Raw genomic sequence first — 23,787 nt, forward strand, 5'->3', positions numbered from 1 at the left:
TAACTATTTACTTTTGAAGGTTGAAAAGTTAAAAATCTTATTTTGTTAAAGAGTCGTGATAATCTGACAACCCCACGTGGTTGACGTTACAAGTACGGGAGCAACAAATTTGTACACCTTGAGATACACCATTCCCTCGGGGCATACAAATCTATGGCTTCTGAACTTGTCACGTTAGGAGAGTCGATTGAGTGTGCCACAAGGGGTAATCAGATTATCACGATTCTTTGGTTAATTTTAAAAAATTCCTTTTAAAAAGTTAAAAATAACAAATAAAATATTTCTTTCTACTTTCTAAAAGTTATTTTCAGCCAAACCTAATTTTTTCCATTGTTATTTTATGTTTTGTACTTTGTCTCCAAACAGAAACTTCAAGCATTTTTCTAAGCCTTAAGACCATTTACTTGACTCCAAAGTCTTTATACCTAAATTGATCAAGGGCTAGAAATTACAAAATAAGTTTAAAAAGTAAAAAAAAATCTTAATTTTTTAAAATGTGAAAAAAGAAAACTCTTTTCTATTTTCGGCCAAAGCTACTTTCTTCCATTGTTACTTTCTACATTGTATCGATACAGGGCCATCAAGTATTATTATTATTTTTTCTATGCCTTAACCATCAATCTGACTCCAAATCATATATATACCTAAATTCAAGGGCTAGAAATTACTAATCAATTTTTTTTTTTCCCATCTAGAACCATAAAAGTGTGGGCCAAGCATTAATGAGCCGAAAGAAATACCAAGTGTTCACAAAAAAATAAAAATTATTGGAGCAAATGCATAGACAGATAGAATATATTATATAGGAAAACTCTAGTTTTCCATTACATTATTAATTGGATGAATCAAATTAAAGATAAATACATCAATCTCTTATTTATGATGATTAGAAATAAGTACATCACGACCGTTTATTGGCTCCACTGGTTTATTGTCCTTGCAACAAACACAATCTCTGTTCCTGAAGCACATACAATGGTCACACTCAAGACACCCTGCACAATTTCAATAAATAAAAAAAATAAAAATAAAAATAAAAAAAATAAAAAAAGATAAATTAAAGTTAATAGATGAGTAATATAATCTAAAACCGTTTTTTTAGGAAAATAAAATTAAAAAAAAAAAACATACGAAATGGGCATGGACGGGCTACGTTGCCTGTGTGCGGAAGGCCAGTTATTACACCATGAACGGTGTCGGGCGACACCATCATCAAAATCAGAAATAAAACAAGACTAGCAACAGCTTTCATCTTCTTGTTTTTTCTTTTAATTTTTGCTTAAGCAAATATTTAAAAGTGTAGAACAAGAACTGTTTGAGTGATTTGTTTCAATTGCTCTACATTGCAATTTATAGGAGAATTTTGTGGTGGGTCTCAGTGATATTGGAATAAATTTTCTTGGTATTCTAAACAGACTAGAAAGGAAAATTCTAGTATGATATCGCACTTCTTGCTAGGAAAAATGTACAGATCCCTAGGAATGCTTATGGAAATCTATTCTTCAAGGATTGTCTGGAAAATGATGGGTAGGGAATTTGTACAAATCCCTGGAATTCTTATTTGGAAATCTGTATTATTTCCCAATTTATATAAGATTAAGAGTCGTGCTGCAGTGACCTCAAGATTGTAACTCATATTACACATCTTGACGTGAAAGTGTGTAGGAACCATAGATGCTTTTATTCGAGATATGAGTCAAAAAGCATCTATAGTTCATAGACACTTTCACGTCAAGATGTGCGACATGAGGTACAAACTTGAAGTCACTTCAGCATTAGTCTAAGATAAATGCTACACTGCCCCCAGCATTGCTTTGATATGGTGGTGTACAAAGAACCATATATGCACTTCCTTCAGATACAAGTTTCAACATTTGAGGAAAATAGATGGTTCTCCACGCAAATAGTGCTTAGAAAGTTTTTTATGATTTCTTTTATTTAATACCTCCTTGTGCTATTGGACACGTTTTCTTGGTGATCGAACATATGCACCAGTGACAGTGTTAATCATCATCACCTTTATCCCAAATAGTTAGGCCAACAAAATGAATCCTAGTTCGCATTCAACCCATACATATGGCGTATGGTAAATAAATAAATAAAAATCAGTAACCCCATTGGTCTCTATATGAATTTAATGAGGAAAATAGGCTCATGATACCCTCCATAGAATGCATCATCGGATAAATTTTGTATTAAAAAAGAGGTATGAGGTGTACATCAAATAGTATTTGTTAGTTCGAAGGGCATATATGCAGTCACCAAATTCTCCGACTTATTGAAAAAGCCGCTATTAAATGTTGACTTATTCTCGAACCCTGACGTGATGACTATGCATATATGTGCTCCTAGTTCACCATCTTCGTATACAATGTAACAAAGCTAAATCCGGTCATATTTAACAAGGTTAGAGATGAGAAGAAGACCAGTGCAAATGCTGGGGGGGTGGTGTCACCACGAAGATATACTGAAACAAATACAGAAAATGATAACTATCAGTACCACCCTACAACGGTATAACTTATTGTGTGTGTGGGGATGTCTGTTGCCAGTATTCTTCTATAAGAAAATTTTCCTAACCCTACGTCTCATGTTTTTTCCTTCATTTCGATGCAGCGGAAGTGGTTTTGTTGTGGTTGAACTCACAGTGCTTTTGAAGTCCAAGTTTCGTGAACTTTGCTTGTGCTGTTATAATATTTATGAGTCTTTTCAAAGGCCCCTTCATGTGTTCTTTGTAGACTGGTCGAGTGGGGGAATGTCTGGTAGTTTTTATTTTTTCATTATATTTACTTATTAGAACAAACATATGCACTGTTATTTGTTATCGTTTTGTCTCGATGCCTTGCAACACCTCAGGTGAGGTGGCTCACTGAATTCTTTTGTGAACCTTAACTGCAATGGCTCCTCTTTTGGATCAATAGCAAAGTTATCTGAGAGTTGGTGTTATAGATTTATTTGTTCTGTGTCACGTTCTGATTCATACCAGCTCACCTTTTTCTCCCATTCAATCTAGAGACGCTACAAAGCTCAGATGCACTTAGGCAGCATCAAATTTGTTTTTGGCTTGGAGAGCTTTGATCGTGCGCGTTTTTAGGTTCAAATTATGTTTGTTGAAAGTTTTTTCCAGAGAAATGGGAAACTGAAAAATGGACACGAGTGAAAAGTATATTTGACCCAGTTTTGCTCCAATGTTCCCGACTGGCTGAAATTAAAAGATATATTTTCCGAATGATAAATTGAGAATAACCCCTTATCTGTTTGTTTTTTGTAAATTAGTGACTGAAATACTACTTACTGAAGGTGTGACGCCCTTGACGACTGAATTTACTGTATTATTTATCATGAATTGTATCTTTTCTTGGTTTGCTTATTCATAATTTTTAGAGTGATGTTTGACCCAAGCAAGGTCCGTGGGATTGGGACCATTGAACTTAGTCTCAGGTCATTTTTATACATTTACAAGGGATCATGAATCGCTGAAAAAATTAATGTATTATAAACTACAAAGATAATAGTGACGAATGTGTAAAATCACAAATTTCTGATGCAAAGGCGCGCACCGGGAGGGCCAAGCATATTATAGTGACAGTTTTGGGCAAGCTGAGACTTCTAAGGTGAAGGTGCAGCAGACTGATGTTACTAGCTTTGCTAATATAGTAGCGAACTGGTAAAAATAATCTAATCCAAACAACGAACCCCTTATTTTGGTGAATTTAAGAGAGAACCCCATGATTTGGTCAAAATATTAAAAGATACTCCTTGGTTTTTAAACTAATCATATGCCCCCCTTGACTTCAGTCTACTTCTATGAGATTAACATAAATGAATTAAACATCCACCACAAACTACCTCTACAAGCAGGGTTTGATCAAGAGTGGCGGACCACAAACTGCGGACCCGAATTTGAATTTGAACCAACGAAACAGGTAACATAGGTGAAGATCGTGTGGTTTGTATAGTTAGACTTGACTTTGTGCAAGGAGATGCTCTATAATCTCAACAGAGACCTAGATATCAGACTCCATAATCCACAGCATTATCCAATAGGCATTGAAATATTTGTTTCAAGATGATTTTTCTTTCTGAGTCTTACCACTGAAAAGGTGGAAAGAAGGCTTCACTGAATATGAAATTTCCACAACAATGATCTCTACAAAAACCTAACCAGACCAAGTCTATCTGGTATCCAGAACAAGAGTCATCCCCCCAAAAATGTGTGTGCGCACATGTTAATCTGCAGAAAAATGTGATCGTTTGGCAGCAATCCTCATCTGTAAACAATTCAACCAAAAGGAATACAGTACTAGCTTTTATATTTCAACCAATACCAATTGTCAAGTAGGTTGTATTATTATGTTTGATATTTTATTAGTAGAAGCTATTAAACTAAAAACGTAAATATTAAATAAAGGGCAAATTACAACACCTGAACTCTTCCCAGCCAGGGAGCCCCCTTGGAGTACAAAACATGGACAAATATAATGCCATCTCCCATCCGTGAACAGGCTTGCAGGAACCAAAGTAACAGAGATGATTTTCCACTTACAAAAGAAATCTAAGAAACTGGTTCCAAACCCTTCTACCATGTTTCGTGGTTTCTTAAGCCTTAACAGATGATGAGACCGGGTATGTAAAATTCTTACACCAACTGCTGGATCAGACTCTCACTTCCATGTCCATATCCTGTCATTTTGGACCCTCGTAATTTCTCGTTGTCTAAAGATTGGGGCTAATTTGATGCAGACACACCTGAAGAGACATGATTTGGTGGATGGTTATATTTACATGCAGACCCAAACTTGCAAATGCCATGGCGGCTGTAGTGTGTGCAGATTGTTTGATCCTGGATGACAGAGACATAAGTTTAGAGAGTTTACCCAAATATAACAGCTTTGATATCGAAGCAGAAAATAAGTTGTGTGAAATCATAGAAAAAACCTAATCCAAATCTCTGTCTTGGATGTCTATTGTTTACCGTCAGGATTTGGAGTCACTTTGTCCTCAAACCATGTGGAGAGTTAAGAATGGGTTTATGGAGGATAGGTCGTGCACATGCACTTAATTGAATGCATAAAACAATATGAAGCTTTCAGAAGCTGTAAGTGGAAATATAACAATAATAGCTCTTGTAGTTATCAAGGAACTTAATTATGCCAGGTGCATGTGAACAGACTAAAACAACAAACTCAACTTACAGGTCTCAGAGGTAATCCCACAGGACTGACAACAGGTGAGTTTGGGATCCGGTTCTTTGGATGATGAAACCTACAAGCCGATCTATATTTACAATCCCCAGTTTTCATGAAGTATTTGCACTCACGTTGGCCTGGTCTCTCAGGGAATTCGTCAACATGCATCTGCTGTTGTTGATGATGATGTTTAGAGCCACTTGTATTCTTGTTGGAATCATTCATGACTGGAGCCGAAGGTGGATAAATAGTCCTCTCTTGTGGTGGTGGATACAGTGAGCTCACTGGAGCCTGAACAAACGACAAGCAAATGATACAATAACAGGTGAGAAACACAGAATCAATAATATAGTATCGATGGAACTGAATCAACTGGATTCTAAACTAGTAATTTATTTTTCTTCATTGAGTAAAATAATAAGCATCTACAAGAGAAAAGCACTGTAGATGGTGGATAAGGCCTTCAATGATGATGATGATGACCGGGGTTGAGGGGAGGTGGTGGCTACACTAGTTCAAGAGGGAACAACACCCCAGAGAGCAGCCAAGGCTTCATTAGAGAGAGAGAGAGAGAAGGATCCGAGAGGAGGGGCTGGCCTTCGGGTTTGAAAAAGTCGTCCCTTCCTTTGTTGCCCTGTTTTCTTAATTATAAGTAAAAGATGGATGAAATGACTTAAGTGCCCCTTCCACCTCATATAAACGCAGCCCACATGGTACACACGTGGATCATTCCCTTTTGCACCATCTACATTAGCCCCCTGCACATCGTAGAGGTTATGAAAATCTCTATGGCGGGCAATCCTTGGTGCAAATCATGGCAACGGGCAAGTAAATAAAACAGACAAAAGCACTTGAGAAGGCAAGCGACGTCGCACTATGGCAGAAACTTCCGAAGGCAAAATCGCAATGAGGCGGCACTGCCTAGAAGCATCATTGCTCTGGGCGGCATGGCGGTGGGGCAGCATCACCTAGAGGTATCATCACACTGGGGCGGTATCACCTAGAGGCGGCATCACACTGGGGTGCTATCACCTAGAAGCGGCATCGCGCTAGGCAGCATCACACTGGGGCGGTATCACCTAGAGGAGGCATCTCGCTGGAGCAGCATTGCACTGGGGCTTCTTAAAGATGTGGGTTTAGGAATGGGCTCAAACTCGAGTTTTGTGACGTTGGGCTCAATCTCATCACTTGGGTCAAGGCTTGTTATGCTACATCAAGTTTGGACTGAGTATATCAAGCCCCCATGACTTGAGATCAGACATAAATGTGGGCCTAAGCTCATTTAAAGATTCAAAGGACCTAAAGGATTTTTCAAGAAATCAAAGATCAAAGACTCTGCCCAGTTGAGTTTTAAACTCTAATAGTAAAAAGATGAGAATTCCCACATAGAGAAGAAGGGCACCACCCTTGTCATGAAGCGATTGAATTGGGATTGTGGTGCCACGGCTTCGATGTCTAAGCTCTTTACCATGGTTACGAAATAGGACTCCACATTTCATAACCCCATCCTCCAATGCATGACCATGATAAGTATAGGTGTCCATTACCATTTCTCTTGATAAGACTATCAAGATTGTTGGATGCATGGATGCATGGATTTGGAATCATGGCCCGCTAATTTTCAATCCCAAAGATTTCCTCTTTGATAAGAGGCAACACTTCACCAGCATAGAACACTTGGCTCTCCTTACCCAAATTCACACCCAATTATAACCAATTCTTTTCTAACCTTCATAACTGACATTAGCTTCCTTGTTTTGGAGACATCATCGCACATATCAGCACCAGCATAGGTATTAGTTAAGAGCCAATAGATTGAAGGATTCTACGGTTTTACGCTTAGTAGATGATTTGCAATCCTTTTTACCCATTCGGGTATTCCCATGGAGTTTGCAAGCACTTAATCAAGAGGCCCAAGTGGCTTCATTTGGTTCTAATCCCTCTAAAACCATCTCGTCGTACAGCTTCAATGCTCCCTCAGTTCAACCATGCTGAGCTGCTCCAACTATGATTGTAGTCGTCTCTTCGGGGAATATTATCAAAGACATTTTTTACTGCTAAATATCACTACATTTGGCGTACATATCCACAAAAGTGTTACTAACAAACGTGCTAGAGTCATAGCCAGGAACTATGACAAGGCTATAACTCCGCACAAACCCAGAAATCAAAGCTGCCCAAGAACACAAACCCTTCACTGGCATCATCCTTAAAATCTCAACAGCATCTAAATTTTGACCATTTGTACCCATTAATCATAGCTGTCCAACAAACAAAATTCTTTGAAGAAATCAAATCAAAAACCCGATGCACATCATTAGTTAACCCACATTTCGAATACATATCTACACGCGAGGATTTAACGACAACATCTTCCATAAAAAAAGTGATAAAATAGAGAGGGCATGGACTTGCTTGCCCTGCCTAACAGCACTCATGCTGGCACAGGCCTTAACAAGAGTGGTAAAGACTTAATTATCAGGTAGCAATCGATCGAGCGAGAATATGATAGTGAACATCATTACAGTTTGGTGAGGAAGATTGGGTTGGTTGTGGGCAATGGGGATGTATTCCATGAGACAATCTTCATTGAAGCAGTTGTCGAACAGGTGGAGAGCGTTTTGAAGGAGACGGCGTTTGCCACACGTATCGATGACATTGTTGGGGACAGGTGATCTTCATGTGGGTCACTGTGCGGTCAATCAAATAGAGAGGAAGAGAGACTCACCGAGCCTACAAAGAGGGATTTCATGTTGATGGTGATGATGTGGGGAAATGGATTTGGTTGAATGAGACTGAAGTGATGGGACGATAGGGTTAGGGGTTTTCTGAAACAAGTTTTCACCAAACCAGCTGACGTTGATTGACGCCATTGACGAATTTTAGGGTTGGCACTGGCTTTTGAGTGGAATCGAAATAGTGAGAAATGATCAAGTAGAGGGAAACTGAGGTTGGAGAAGAAGACAAGAGGATCCGTATTAGTTAACCCACATTTCGAATACATATCTACACGCGAGGATTTAACGACAACATCTTCCATAAAAAAAGTGATAAAATAGAGAGGGCATGGACTTGCTTGCCCTGCCTAACAGCACTCATGCTGGCACAGGCCTTAACAAGAGTGGTAAAGACTTAATTATCAGGTAGCAATCGATCGAGCGAGAATATGATAGTGAACATCATTACAGTTTGGTGAGGAAGATTGGGTTGGTTGTGGGCATTGGGGATGTATTCCATGAGACAAGATCTCATTGAAGCAGTTGGTCGAACAGGTGGAGAGCGTTTTGAAGGAGACGGCGTTTGCCACACGTATCGATGACATTGTTGGGGACAGGTGATCTTCATGTGGGTCACTGTGCGGTCAATCAAATAGAGAGGAATAGAGAACTCACCGAGCCTACAAAGAGGGATTTCATGGTGATGATGTGGGGAAATGGATTTGGTTGAATGAGACTGAAGTGATGGGACGATAGGGTTAGGGGTTTTCTGAAACAAGTTTTCACCAAACCAGCTGACGTTGATTGACGCCATTGACGAATTTTAGGGTTTGGCACTGGCTTTTGAGTGGAATCGAAATAGTGAGAAATGATCAAGTAGAGGGAAACTGAGGTTGGAGAAGAAGACAAGAGGATCCGTAGAAAAAAAAAAGGAGAAGCACAGGGGATAATGGGTTTTTAGAGGTTTGAAAAGGGGTGATTTACGCATGGATCAAGTTCGAACACATCAATGGCTAGTGGTCACAGTAGGGGTGCAGATCTGGTCGAGTTTGTTCCCCAGTAGAGTTGCCAAAATGTAGATGGTGGATAAGGATTTTGATGATGATGATGATGATTGACAGGGGTTGGGGGGAGGTGGTGGCTACACCAGTTCAATAGGGAACACCACCCCAGAGCAGCCAAGGCTTCATAAGAGAGAGAGAGAAGGATCCGAGAGGAGGGGCTGGCCTTTGGGTTCAAAAAAGCCATCTCTTCCTTTGTTGCCCTTTTGTCTTGATTATAGGCAAAAGATGGATGAAATTGTCCCTTTGTGACAGCCATACATTATATCACCTAGAGTTAGGTGTAACTCGCCCCGGAGTCACCCGGGAGCACCCATACAACACTATGTAAGACTCACATATGAAGCCATATCAACCTCATGCCAGGGCATATATGTTAGTTTAGTGGCATTTTAGTAATAAGGGAGTATGGCCGACCTCCACTTTTGATGTTTCATTCTAAAAACCTAGGAAAGACTTAATGTACTCTTTGTATGAAAAGTGTCTAGTGCTTCCCAATCCCCGGCCTACACCTACGTTGACTTAAACCCTCGCACCAAACTACGTGGAAGTCCTACATGTCATAGGATAACCTATTGCTTTTAACACACCTATTGCTTTTGTAACGTGTTACACCGTGTAATCTCAATATTATATCAACAAAATTACCTCCGCGCTTTGCCTTGTGTTGCCCCGTTATCTTGTTTGCTTGCTACGTATTGTGGTGTATGATCATTTTTAAAAGTTTACTTGTGGATTAGCACCCCCTTGTGCCGCACAACCTCGCTTCGAAAGAACACCGTCGTGACACCCTTCCACCTCATATAAACTCAGCCCACATGGCACACACGTGGATCATTTCATTTTGCTGCATCTACAAGCACGAACCACCTAAACTATACAAGTTTTGGTTGAAACACGAGAGAAGATAAGTCAAACCAACTCACCATGTCTGAATGTCTAATCAACAAAGACAACTCTATTTTCAATCCACCATTACTACGCCAAGATACTTTTTCTTTCATGAATGTCATATAAGTACCAGGATCGAGTTCTAAGCTTTGTTGGGAAGGTAAATTTGGTGGTATCAAAGAAGCTATATGCATGTTTCTCATATTTGCTTATTAAAAATAAAAAAATAAAGCATGTCTTTCTAATATGGTAATAAACTGAGAAAGGGAAGAATATCAAGAAAGTATAAAATACTACTCTAAGCATGGTTTCAAAACTCGATTTGACGTCTCATCTCATTCATGGACGAGACAGAGTTGTCTTGAACGATATAAACCATTTAACTCGGTTTACAATTATTTATTTATAAATATTTATATGAAAATAATTACTATTTATTTTGAAAAATAAGGTAGATTAGAATATGTTTACTAATAAAATAATATTTTACTTAGATAATAAATATTTTAATTATTGTGATTAAAATATACAAAATCCCAGTTGACTCGGACAAGTTTTACCAACTCGGATGAGATTTTCAAAATATTGTCCAAGTCATCTCGTTTATCTCGCGAGATTTTGCACGTGTGAGATGCCATGTCTATCTATCTCATTCATGGACGATAACAAGATATTTAACCCGAGTCAACTCGGTCACAGAAGAGATTTAAAACCATGTCTCTAAGTGATAAAAAGCATGCATGTAAATAAGGGCACAATTTACCTGATATCCATTCCATTCCAAATTTGGATGCAATTGTGGAGGTGAAAAAATCATTGGCACATAAGATGGAGCGGAACCAAAGTGTGGAACGGGTGGTTCATTTGGGGTTCTGGGTAAAGACCAGGATGTTACATCTGGTTGTGATGTGGCTGAAGAATTTAATGGAACAGATCCACCATTTTGATATCCTGAAAGAGGATCAGTTCCTCCCGAAGCAGTAGGATCAGGATGATGAAACCTGCAATTAGTTGCAAATTTGCAAGAACCCATACGCATGTAGAAGGGGCATTCTTTCTCTCCCTGAGATGAAAAGAATCTTAGCACACATTTCAAGATAACCAGTCAATAGGACCTACTTAAATAATTACATATTTATCTCAAAGAATGGCTGCCTAGGATTTAAAGCATTTCTTAACAAAGATTGATGGATTTCTGAATTAGACAGTAAAAATATTACTGGTCGGATTGGAAGCCCCAGAAAGTTCAACTCCAACGGTGGTCCAACCACAGTTTTTTCTCGAGGGTGATGATATCTACAAGCTTTTCCAAACTTACAACCTCCGGTCTTTAAGTAATACTGCAACAATCATGGGGGAAGCATTACATAATGAAACACAAACCATGGGGCATTCTATTAAACGAATGAATAGTTAACGACAAAAGCGAAGGAAGAAAACATCAACACTGCTTAATCATTGAAACACCTAGCAAAACATTTTTTTTATCTTCCTGCTTAAATAGATGCCAAAGAAACTACAATAGCTGTTTGGAAAATAGATCAATTAGTCATTATCCATGAAACAAAGATATGGACACGTGTGTTGGAATCCAACAATGGTTTTACAAGGAAAACAATCCATTGCTAGTGTAAGCAATTTGTGTATTGTAGTCTTTATAAATTTATTATATTATTCGATAGTAAGACATACTATTTCAGGGCAGAACAAAATAGTCAATGGCCATTAATTTGATTTGTTAGGGGGATCAAAATAAGGATTGCACCATTACAACAATGTTGTGACAATTCCAACATCTAGAGCACAAAGTTGAATCCTAATAAGAATCATCTGGTGAATATCAATGAATTGCTCACCTTCAAATGTTATATTTGGTCCCATTTCATCTCTTTGTTTCACATCTATTGGATATTTCCTAGATAATGTCCTCACTTATTTACAAAGTTGGCAAATCTTCAATCCTTTTTTTTTTTCGACAAATATATGATGTATTACCTAAAAAAGTAAGGGTGTTGAGAAGACCTAGCTCATACTGAGAAGAAAGAAACAAAGAAGAAAAAGAAAAAGAACAACAAAAAGAAAAAAAAACACACCCAAGATCCAGATACGGGTTTAGTGAAAGCAAAATGGTTTGGAAATGGTTTTAGCTACTAGGATCCGAATAAAAATTCAGATATGGATATACTCATCTCCGGCTCGAACCCGACCCGTTTTAAGCCCTAGCTTTGGGAATCCCAACATACGTGGAGAATAGAAAGAATTATGATCCAAATGTTAGAAGCTAAGATACAGCGGATCAAAATATGATTCATTACTAACTTTACACGAGAAACTAAAGTCAACTAAGTTCATATGTCAAGGAATGATATGATCCACAATCAAAATTCTATCCAAGGCCTCCACTCAAAAATAAAACCCTTAAATGGAACACCATGACCCTGACACAAGGATGATAGGTGACGACAATGGATTAATAAATAGATTTAACTTAAAATACACCGCCCTAGTTCCTCATCCACACTAGACAATCTTCATCAAGAGGAGATAAAAATGGAAGTCAAGTTGTTAACTAGACTAGCAACCAATTAAGCCTCGCAGTAAGGGTGTCAATGGGTCGGTTCCGATTCAGTTCCTAATGTGTTTAGAACCAAAATCATCATATATATTTTTATTTTAATTCTTGTCGGTTGTGGTTATAAAATAAATAAAACTGGAACTGGAACCACAGGTACCAATGTTCTCAAGAATCGAATGAGAAAAAAATATTTCAAATTACTATAAAATCTTTTCCCTTTTAAAAAAACATATTATCTACAAAATTATCAATTTAATCATAATGTGTTCCACAAAAGGTATAACTCAAGGATTTTTTATAAAAAATAAAATAAAATTTATATGCTTTACAACTATTAAATTTTTCAAAGAAATGATCCATTTTAGGCTCTAATGCATAGTTTATATAGAAAATTGAAGTAAATAAAATTTATTAGTTTTAATTGAAAGAAAAGCTTAAATTATTTATATAATATAAAAAGAACTGAAAAAATAAATAAGTTCAGGGTACCTGCAAGCACCCATCGTATAGATAGTTCATGTTACAATTAATTTAATTCCATTTTAGACCCGACTCTAATTTGTTGCAATAAAAAGGGAACTAAAACTGGAACCGGAACCGGGGTTTTCGATTTTGATTCTTCTGATTTTAGGTTTGTTTCGATTAAATGGGTACCTATTGACACCCCTACCTCATAGTCAATATTATTTATGTTGAATCTGAAGTCCCCCCTCAAAAAAAAAAAAAATCCAAGCCGAATTATGAAGTTCTAGATTGGAGATTCTTTTTTGAAGAAATGGAATAAAAATTTGAGAAATACGAATAAAAAAGAGCATTTCCACACAAAGGATCCTCCCAAAAAAAAAAACTTCACTCCCCCTTACACACTTTAAAACATGTCCTTCTCTGAAATTAAGCACCACCTTCAAAACCCCTTTCCAAACCCCACATTTGCTAGATCTCCACAACTACTTTAGAGAATGCTGAATTTATAATCCTACGATTGCAAAATCCAAAACCTCCATTTTTAGGGGAATAGATAGACTTCCAATTAACCAAATTAAACTATTGAGCCCTTTCTTTATCATTCCATAGAAAATCTCAAAGTAGCTTATCCAATTGAACTCCGAGGGATTCAAAAAGGGAGAAGAAATGCATTATGTTGCCAACTAGGACACTTTTGATGGGAGTAATTCTTCCACCTTTTGATAATAATCTAGTTTTCCATGAACCTTAATACCTACTCACTCTCTTGATGACTTGATCCCAGATAGCTTTACTATTGTAAAGCACCAAGGCGCAATCTCATATAAGAAACAGGGATAGAACTAAACCTCTCACACCTAGGGGCCATATCCAACTTCTCAAACTCTAAGTGAGAAATCATAGGACCGCCCTCATTGAGGGCAAATCCTGACATATTACCAATAGACACAAACCTTAACAAAAGCCTACCATGGGCCACAAGAATGATATTAAATAAGAATAGGAATAATAGATCACATTGTCTAAGATCCCTAAATTTCCGAAAGAAACCTACTACACCTTCATTCACCAAGATAAACACGGAGATGAGGAAACACATTTCATTATCTAATTAATCCACGAAAACCCAAATACCATTTTACACATCAAATGTCTCAAAACTCCCAAGTTAACATAGTATGGACTTTTTTCAAATCAATTTTGCATACAATACCCGACTCACCTGTCCTCCTCTTCCTAGAATCAATACACTCATTAGCAATCAAGACCCCATCCAAAATTTGACGACTCTGGACAAAAACATCTTATTATGTCCCTACTAGACATGAAATGATCCATTTAAGCCTTAAATCCAACGTCTTAGAGATGATCTTGTACATAACCCCAATTAGACTTATTTGACTCATATCTAAAATGTTCGTTGCACCCAACTCCTTTGGAACCAAAGTGATAAATGTGCCATTGGCGCAATACTCAAGATCAACCCTTTCTGGAAAATCCTTCACAATTAATATCAAATCATCCTTAATGGTTTTCCAACAAACATTAAAGAATGCCATGAAAAATCCATTAAGATAAGGGATCTTACCACTTTCTAGTACCCTCACCAATTCACTATGAGTTTGATAGATCTCATCTCTTCAAAAAGTATTTCAAGAAAAGTTTGTTGCTCTTCATTGATTCAATCAAAGAAAAGTAATCTAAGAGGGCCCCACCTTCATGTTGTTCCAATTATAACTTTTTATCTGATCCTATAGTGGTTTCTAAAGGAAATGAACAAAAAAGTACTTGAGGGGAAGGAACAACCCATCACTAAAATCAACAACCTTTTAGGCCTCATTTTCTTTTGGTGAAATCCATTAAGTGAATTCAAAGGGTGTTTTTAGCATGTTGATGCAAGATGATGAGGAAAGAAGAGGAAATCTGGGGAATTAGGAAAGCTAATTTGGGATTGGGATAAGGATTTGGCCATTTGAATTACGATAGGGTTACCTCAAACGTTTAGGGTAAACCCCAAGGGTTTGGTTGTGGGGTATAATTGTAGCATTATCCAATTATGATTTAGGATCTAGGTTTATATCGGAGCTTAAAATGATTTGGATTCGGGCCGAATATGCAAATATCCATAGTTGAAACTTTATCCAGTCCAGATTTGATCCTACCAAATTAATTGATTTGAGTCAGTCGGGCAGGATAATTTCAAACCATTTCAAGGAAAATTGCTAAAGGTGTGGTGGCCAAAAAGTGACTTGAACTCAAAAACTCTCCCTTTTTTAAGAAAGGCATTGACAACTACGCCCAACACTTGTTGGTTGATGAAAGATAGCTTGAAAAATATAAAAATATAACATAAAAAATAATATACCATTCAAATATAAGTGGATATAGGGATGGATCTGTATCCGACTCGGGTCAAGGGACATCAACCCACATCCGACCCATATTTAATTCGGATATACTTAAAATAACCAAACCCACTAAAATCAGATTCAGGTTTCAAATAAAATCCAACCCATTTTAAGTCTGAGGTTTATAAGGTAAAGAAAAGGATTAAAGTTTGTAGGGTAAGGATTAAAGGTTAAGAAAATGGGGAAAAGATTAAGGGTCGTGGAAAAGAGATTACAAAAAATCAAAATCAAAATAAAAAAATCAAGATTCAAGATTCAAGAATTCTAACAAAAATTCAAGAATCGAAGAATTCAAGAAATCAAGAAACTGAAATTATGGGTTTGTTTTGTTGAAAGGATTAGAGGGTTCTGGATGGTTTCTTGATCTCTCACAAATAAACAAAAAGAAATGCAAAAAAGATGGATTGAAGAAGAAGGAAGAGATAAAAAGATGATAGATTTACCTTGAAATCACCCCAATGATTTCCATGGCATCACCCAATTTAATGCACCAACATCCAAGCAATAAAAAAATAGAAATTTTTTTTTTTTTTTATTCCAATCATAACTCCAAGTCAATAAACCCTAATACAATCTATTTATTAAAAAAATCTCTAAGAATACTAAATAAAGAAACTAATGAAACTCTAATTTTCGTAATTAAATCTCTCCTAAATTTCAAACTCTTATAAACTTAACTAAAAAACACATAAAGTTACCAAACTACCCCTAAACATTATAATAAGACAATGGGTTAATAAAACATGAAAATAAAGCTCAAAAACATAAAATAAAAATCCAAAATAGAAGGGAAAAAAAAAAACATAAAGTTTACTCGTCAAGCTTTGATATCTCCAATGTTGAGTAATTGTCTTGTATTCTAATTTGGCGGGTTTCTATTTTTAGGGTTATTAAAAAGAAATTATGAAATATTTTCTTAAGGGTTTTTTCTATTTTGAGGAGATAGACACGTTTTAGCAACTCCCGATTTTATAAATAGAGATCTCTAGGTTGTAAAAACACAAGGATTTTTTTCTAAGTTTTGAGAGAGAAAGGGAAAGGGGGCGTACAAGGGTTTCAGGGCTTGGGTTTGAGATTAAAACCTTGGGTGTTTTTTTCTTGTATTGTTATCATTTGATTTCTTAGTGAAATTGATTGTTCTGATCCATGGACATAGGCATACTGTCAAACCACGTAAATCCTTGTGTATTTTGTGTATGATTTTCGTTCTCTTTACTGCTTCGTTGTTTCACAAATTAGTATCAAAACAAGCAAGTTCATATGGATGGCAGTGAAGAGTTCGAACACGAAGTTCGAGGTCGAGAGATTCAACATGAGTAATAGTTTTAATCTATGAAAAATAATGGTGGGATATCTTGGTTCGACAGGGTTGGTTAGGGCGTTGAAAGGGAAGTCCTATAAACCAAAGAATATGACAGTTGATTTTAAGGTGGTTCCTACAGTTCAAGAGGAAAGGTCAAGGTTCCTCTCTGGAGTTGACTAGGCAGTCGACTCGAGACAACTAAACATGAGCATTGGCCGTGTGATTTGAGTCAGGATGGGCCAAGATAATTTGATAGTGTGTAGCTGATGATTCAAAAGGGCCAATGGTTGTTTGCGGTATTAGCAAACAGGTGATTTAATTGAGTTGATTCAGGTTTAAGGTGGAGTTGCATCCCAAGCATAGGTGATGCAAAGTTTGTTGTGCGAGACATGTACAGTTAGTTTTCTCCAAAGTGACAGAATACAAGCCAATGTGGAGATTGTTGAGTAATTGTCTTGTATTCTAATTTTGGGGGTTTCTATATTTAGGATAACTAAAAAGGAATTATGAAATATTTTTTTAAGGGTCATTTTTTTTCTATTTTAGGGAGATATACACATTTTAGTAACTTCCGATTTTATAAATAGAGATCTTTAGGGTTGTAAAAACACAAGGATTTTATTCTTCTAGAGTTTGAGAGAGAAAGAGAGGGGGTGTATAAGGGTTTCAGGGCTTAGGTTTGAGATTAAAACCTAAGGTGTTTTTTTCTTGTATTGTTTTCCTTTGATTTCTTAGTGAAGAAGATTGTTCCGATCTACAAACGTAACCATATTGCCAAACCATGTAAATCCTTGTCTATTTCGTGTATGTTTTTTGTTCTCTTTACTGCTTCGTCGTTTCACACTCATCACATGTCAATTGTCATGTTGAAGCTTGTGTTAGGGCAGCAAGTAAGATTTTGATTTCTCTCTTGTGTTTGTGTTATCTTAGTTTTTCTTCTTTTGTATCAATAGGTCTTCTCAAACTCCTATGTTTCTATTTATTTGATTTTAATGAACTTTTAACGTATAAAAAGGAAAAATAAAAATAAAGACATTTAGGTAATTTAATGTTCTATTAAAGTACACTTCACATGTCCAACAAAAAGTAAGTAGATGTTTTTATCTACTAAGGTGCAACCCAGCTTAGTTAATAAAGTCTATGGGTGTTCATACCATTGAACTTGGTTCAAAACCTGCCTTCACCAAAGTTACTGATCTCACTAAAAACAGGCTTACTCGGTGGCAACACCAAGATTTTTAAGAAGGTGCCAACTAGTGTAGTTCGTAAAGTTTATAGGTATACCATAGACATAACCCCCTGGATTTAGATCCGCCACCATCCATCAAGATCGAAGTGTGTCAGTCGTTTTGTCATGGAAGGGGGGGGGGGGGGGGAGCTCTTACTTCTATCTTCTATCAGTTGTAGGGTAGTCATGTTCTTTCTAAAGCTGGAGTTAGAGGATGAGTAGCCCTCAATCCCATATATCATAGATCCACGTGCAATCAATATTTTAAGACCCGTAGGATAAATTTTGTATCCTCATACTTAATTGTTTGCATCTATCATAATCTTGTCGATGGATCTAAGTGACCCTACCCTTAAATTTTTCACCCTATAAATACCACAGCAAAACCCATAGAGGGTTGGTCAACTCTCATTCAAACCCTCAACCTAACAGGTTGCCTTAACAAACAACTCAGAAACAATTTTCAGTAACTAAGAGCACCTAATCCTCGAAAAGGAAACAAAATCTCTTTCTTGTTTAGACAAAATTAAAATGTAGAATACATAAAATCCACTTCAAACAATATAAAAAAGAGTATAAAGTGCGAAAAACAAAAAGTAAATATTCAGGAACAGAAAATAACTGGAGAACAGCTAAGTTAATAACCTTGCATTCTGGTAGCCCTTCTCTTTCTGGATGTTCTTCATCATCGTTCTCCTTATCCTTAACAACAAGTATGAAGCATGTGAGATAGCTCACTACCTTACAATCAAACCTACAATGATCACAGACATCTCATATCTAGTAGGCCCTGTTAATTAGGTTTCATGGTGCCGAAACCAGTAATTGGGATTAGATATAGACGATTATGATTCGGATCACAGCTCACCAAATATTGCTTCTTGTGTGGTGTGTGTCTGTGTGGTGTGGGTGGGGGTGGGGGGGGGGGGGGGGGGGGGGGGGAGGAGATCCAAACAAGCTAGTTAAGCTAATTTCCTTCTACACTAAATCTTACAGATTTAGATCAGTTGAAGAGAAATTCAACTGAATTATCCTCAAAGAGCTCACCTGAACTGATTCTGACGAGTCAGGTACCGATCGCACCTACAGAAACAATTCCAGTCACCAAACATCAAAAAATATATATATATATACTCGATCAAATTGAAATCAATCCAATTACCTTCTCTTTCTCTCTAGGAGGGTGATTGTATCTACAATTCAATCCATAACGACACGTTCCTGTTCGAACATAGAACACGCAATCGGGCTCGCTAGGCCTCAAAGGATGCTGAGATATACTGTTTGTCTCCTCATTTACTTCTCTATCCCCTTCTGGATTCTCGTTCTGGTTCTCATTCTCGTTCAGATTCTGGTTCTCTTCATCTTCTACCCCTGGATTCTGGTTCTCTTCATCTTCTAACCCTAGATTATGGTTCTCTTCATCTTCTAACCCTAGATTCTGGTTTTCTTCATCTTCTAACCTTAGATTCGGTAACTCTACATCTAGGGTTTCAACAGAAGGGGGAACAAGATCAGACGCAGAAGCAGGATCAGAAGCCAATAATGAATAACCTAACTTCTTCTCCTCCTCCTGAGGTTTCGATATCAAACGCTCTTCACAGTTTCCCATTCTTCCTCCACATTAGAAACCCTAATTTTTTCGAGTGTAGGAGATGAACCAGAAGAGAGGGATGGGGGGAATTTAAGTTAGTATCTTATACTTTAGAGGATCACGTATCTATACGTATTTCATACAAGGTGGAAATATTTACGGTGTAGTACTTGTTCCATAGGACAACGGTAGGTTGTAACAGTGTTTTTTGGAGAAATTTTCGCGTACCGTAGATTTTTCGGCTCTATTCTGCAATCAAAATGTGACACGTGTAAAGACTAGGAGGAAATCATTTAGGTAATTTAGAAATACCTCCTTGGAGTTTTGTTTAATATATTTGAGATACCCACGTATTTTCAAACCAATAGCATACTCTTTGACTTTAGTTTTTTCTGAAAGATAATAAAAATGATCAAAATACCCTCATTTACAACCTTTTTTTTATATAAAAGACGCTTGTTTTTCTTTGGAAAAATTATTTAAAACAATAATATATTAATTTATAATTATTAAAAAATCAAATTTATCTAAAAAGTAATAAATCGATAGTTGGATCGTCAGTTTTCAAGTTGACGAAAATACCCCATGAAAATCAGCGATTTTTATATCCCTTGAAAATCGACATTTAGACCATCAATTTTTGCACGAATTATATATATATATTTATATATCTTACTTTCCATTTCCATGCTTCGTCTCTTTAAAACAGAGCAAGCTAGAGTTGTTTTCTTCTTTCTCACTTGCAATACAATCGAACATCAATGTCTACAAATCTAACGTCTTTGTTGAGAAAAAATTTTCATCATTTTTTGGATTTTTTTATTTTTTCTCTGGTTTACTCTATGACCTAAATTTTACTTATCAAAAAATTGAAAAATTGCACACTCTATGATGTTTGCCCACAATGAAGGTGGTCGAAGAGGGAGCCAACGGCTACGACGATGGTGACGACGGCGATGACGACGATGACGAGGTAAGTGTAATGGTGGTGGTGGTGGTAGTAATGGTGGTATGGAAAATGAGGATGGAAATATGGGTGGATTTCATTTTCCCCCCATATGGGTGGGAAAGTGAAATCCATGATTTAGTGGACTTTTTGAATGGGGTAGAAATGAATTTCCATTTTCATGTGCAATCAACACTTGAAAAATGTCATTTTCCATGAAATTGATTTTCCACCCTATTTTCCATGCAATCAACATACCCTTAGTTTTAATATGAATGGAAAAAAGAATTTACATGAGTTGGTCTCGCAAGAAAGCTAATCATTTTGCATAAGAATGTTTGAACAGAGTTTCATGCCCCAAAAGTCATGTAGGGACGGTCGTTTCCTTTGTCGTCAAGTCAAATACACCAAATAAAAGTCGTTCGTATTAGAAATGTTTAAAGAATGTGGGTCTTTTATGCTTATTGACCAAATTGAGTAGGGGGAGACATCATCAACTGAGTCAACCAATCAATCAAAATTATTCAATGTGATGAATTTTCTAGTTTTTTTTGGAGAAGTAACAAGAGTGACATCTTCTGAGGATATAGAGGTGAAGTTGAAAATGGATTTAATTGCAACGTTTAGGAGGTTTCTTGAATAAATAATATAGTTTATAATTTTAGGCACTTTTATTGTTGTTACCTGTATTTATGATGTTTTATTATTGTCTTACTTAGTGAATTTAAAGGCAATATGATCTAAGGTGACGTTTGTTAACATATATTCTGACTATATGGATGTAATTGTATTTATGCGTTAGGGAATGTGTAATATGTGTTTTTTTAGTAGGGATGCACATTGGATCGAGCCAAATTGAAAATAGGACCAAGGCATTTTGGGTTGGTTTGATTAATTTTTGTAGCTCATCGATTCAATTCTAGTTTACAATTTGAAAAATCGATTGGTTTGGTTTCGTTCTCGGTTTAGGGAATCCTAAATCGAACCAAACCAAGAACCCAACAAAATTCATTATATATATTATATTATTTTTTTTATATATTATTTTATAATTATTAAAAATAAAGGAAATTATATTATTTTTCCAACAGTATTACAAATAAATACAATTTTAAAAATTATTTGTTATATTTATAATTACATATTTATAATTTGTAATTAATACTTATAAATACATAAATATTTATTTCTAATCTTAAAAATTGTTATTTTTAATAATTATAACTATTATATTAATTTAAAATTTTGTAATTAGTACTTACAAATAATATTGATAATTACATATATTATCTGTAACTATTGTAATATTAAAATTATAACTATTATACTAAAAAAATTTGTAATTAATACTTACAAAATATTGGAAGACACTAATATTGATAATTACATATATTTTTTGTTATATTTTATTATTTGTAACTCTTGAAATAACTATTATTCATTATTTTTAATAATTATAACTATTATATTAAAAAACAATTGTAATTAATACTCTTGAAGAATAAAAATTAATTTTTTCACAATTTTCCTTAAAAATAAGGGAAAATTATTACAAAAATAATATAGTATTTTATAATAATTTATAATTTTAACAATATAACAAAATTAAAAAGAATTTAAAAAAAATTAAAGATTAAGAACATATTTCTTATCCCGATTTTATCAAAATGAGAGTGAGTGAAAGTGAGGAGTGGGGGGGACTACTAAGTATAGAATGAAAATCAACGTTCCAACAGTCAATTTTCATTAAAAATAAGTGCTTGGGAGTTGGGGAGCAGGTTGGTATGAAAATAAGTGCTTGGGAGTTGGGAGCAGGTCGATATGGAAACCAGTGGTTCAAGCAACCGGATTTTGTGGTCAAAAGGGTATTTCAATCAATTTTAAAATAAGTGCTTGGGAATTGAGAGTAGGTCGATATAAAAACCAGTGGCTCAAACAACTGGTGTTTGTGGTCAAAAAGGTATTTCATCCAATTTAAATATTTAACACTTAGAACCAGCGATCGGACTACCGATTTATTACGTTGCTTGCTAAATTCGAAAAACTAATTTTTTTAATAATTATAAATTGATAATATTATTTTAATAATTTTCCCTTTTTATTTTGTCAAAAAATCCTTTATCTTTAACCTTAGATTTTGGTAATAAAACCATCATTTGTTCCCTACATAAATATGATTAATTACTCGATTTTCTCTACTATTCTCATTCTAAATCAATGATAAAAATAAAATAAAAATTACTAAGAGTTAAGGAAGAAAAAAAATAAAATCAGGAAATTTAAAATATTCAAAAAAGAATTCTTAAAAATTGAAGAGGTAGTAGAAGATAGAATTTGGGAGAAAAATCAAGGATTTTAGCCAAGAATCTGAAGGTCAGGATATTTCGGTCATTCTATCAGTCAGCCATGAAAGACCATGGTTAAAGCATTTTATGAGCTGGAAATGTCCATGGGACCCACACCACTGCTGTGGGTGGGTCGGTCCGTCGGTGGCAAATTTGGCGCTTTGTAGCAAGTGCAGCAGTTATAATTTTAAAAGAAGTGACCTCAAGTTCTACCTCATATTTATATCTCGATGAAAGCATGTACGGCTCCTACACACTTTCACATCATGTTGTGCGATATGATGTACAATCTTAGGTCACTTTCGCATTATTCATTTTTAAAACAACCACTCTTTCCTAAATGAAAGTTATGTCTCGAAATATGACAGAGCACAGTATTGAGACACGTGTAATTATTCCAGTTTGAGCATCAAGAGTTAGATAAATATATCAAGGGTGCAATATGGGGGTATTTTGGTTAAAAAATATTTTTTTAAAGGGTATTTTCGATATAAAGCGAACAATTACTATGATCTATGGGTTTTTAATGAGTTTCGTAAATCCGATGAGGAAAGCCAATTATATGGGGCCACCGAAGAGGGAACGGCCTTAGGAAGTGGATCCTCTGTAGCGCGATATCCCTATAACTCTCTATAATGCTATTTAATGATTCGAAAAGCGCCACATCAATAAGTTAGTAAAAACAAGATAACCACCACTCTTTAACATCTGAAATTCTATGATCATTCATTTTTTAGACAATAGATTATGTAAAACATATAAAAATAAAAATTCAATTTTTTTAGTTAAATTAGATCTAAGCCATTAGCCCAAGAAGGCGGTGGTGTTATTTTTTGTAAATGTGACATTCTCTGGACTGTAGAAACGGAGCTACAGAAGATCTGCTCCCCAACTTGGGAAGATTATAAAACAACAATTCTCGAAATTCGCCGGAGCATAAATAAATTTCAAATTCCACTAGGCATGGACGACGATTTGTAAGAATATTTTGAAATTGTGCCCTTAGGGCACATGTTAACAAAATCCACATATCAAACTTGTTTGGAACTTTAAAGGAGTAATTGA

The 23,787-nt window shown here is 35.8% G+C and overlaps 1 protein-coding gene and 1 long non-coding RNA gene across 2 annotated transcripts; both read right to left on the bottom strand.

The window, feature by feature from the left end:
• Nucleotides 1–781: 781 nt before the first annotated feature.
• LOC147398651 (uncharacterized) lies at nucleotides 782–1,768 on the bottom strand. The gene is made up of 2 exons (XR_015179970.1): nucleotides 1,132–1,768; nucleotides 782–995 (listed from the first exon to the last, which is right to left on the bottom strand). It is a non-coding gene; the product is annotated as an uncharacterized LOC147398651 (long non-coding RNA).
• Nucleotides 1,769–4,288: 2,520 nt separating this feature from the next.
• LOC147398652 (Zinc finger C-x8-C-x5-C-x3-H type family protein) lies at nucleotides 4,289–19,511 on the bottom strand. Its single transcript, XM_086447910.1, has 7 exons — nucleotides 19,000–19,511; nucleotides 18,885–18,920; nucleotides 18,483–18,539; nucleotides 11,079–11,198; nucleotides 10,622–10,921; nucleotides 5,196–5,480; nucleotides 4,289–4,843 (listed from the first exon to the last, which is right to left on the bottom strand). The coding sequence occupies exons 1-7, from the start codon at nucleotides 19,447–19,449 to the stop codon at nucleotides 4,730–4,732; spliced, it is 1,362 nt and encodes a 453-aa protein (XP_086304036.1). The 5' UTR covers nucleotides 19,450–19,511; the 3' UTR covers nucleotides 4,289–4,729.
• Between the last annotated feature and the right edge of the window lie 4,276 nt (nucleotides 19,512–23,787).

The sequence above is a fragment of the Akebia trifoliata genome, chromosome 7 (genome assembly GCF_017979445.1).
Source record: "Akebia trifoliata isolate Shusen 1 chromosome 7, ASM1797944v1, whole genome shotgun sequence".
NCBI classification, from domain to species: Eukaryota; Viridiplantae; Streptophyta; class Magnoliopsida; order Ranunculales; family Lardizabalaceae; genus Akebia; species Akebia trifoliata.

Coding starts and splice junctions, on each gene's coding strand:
- LOC147398652 (XM_086447910.1), bottom strand. CDS start 19,449: ATGGGAAACTGTGAAGAGCGTTTGATATCGAAACCTCAGGAGGAGGAG. Junction 18,540..18,884: donor ACTCGTCAGAATCAGTTCAG/GTGAGCTCTTTG, acceptor CTTGTTGTTAAG/GATAAGGAGAACGATGATGA. Junction 5,481..10,621: donor TGGAATGGAATGGATATCAG/GTAAATTGTGCC, acceptor TCGTTTGTTCAG/GCTCCAGTGAGCTCACTGTA.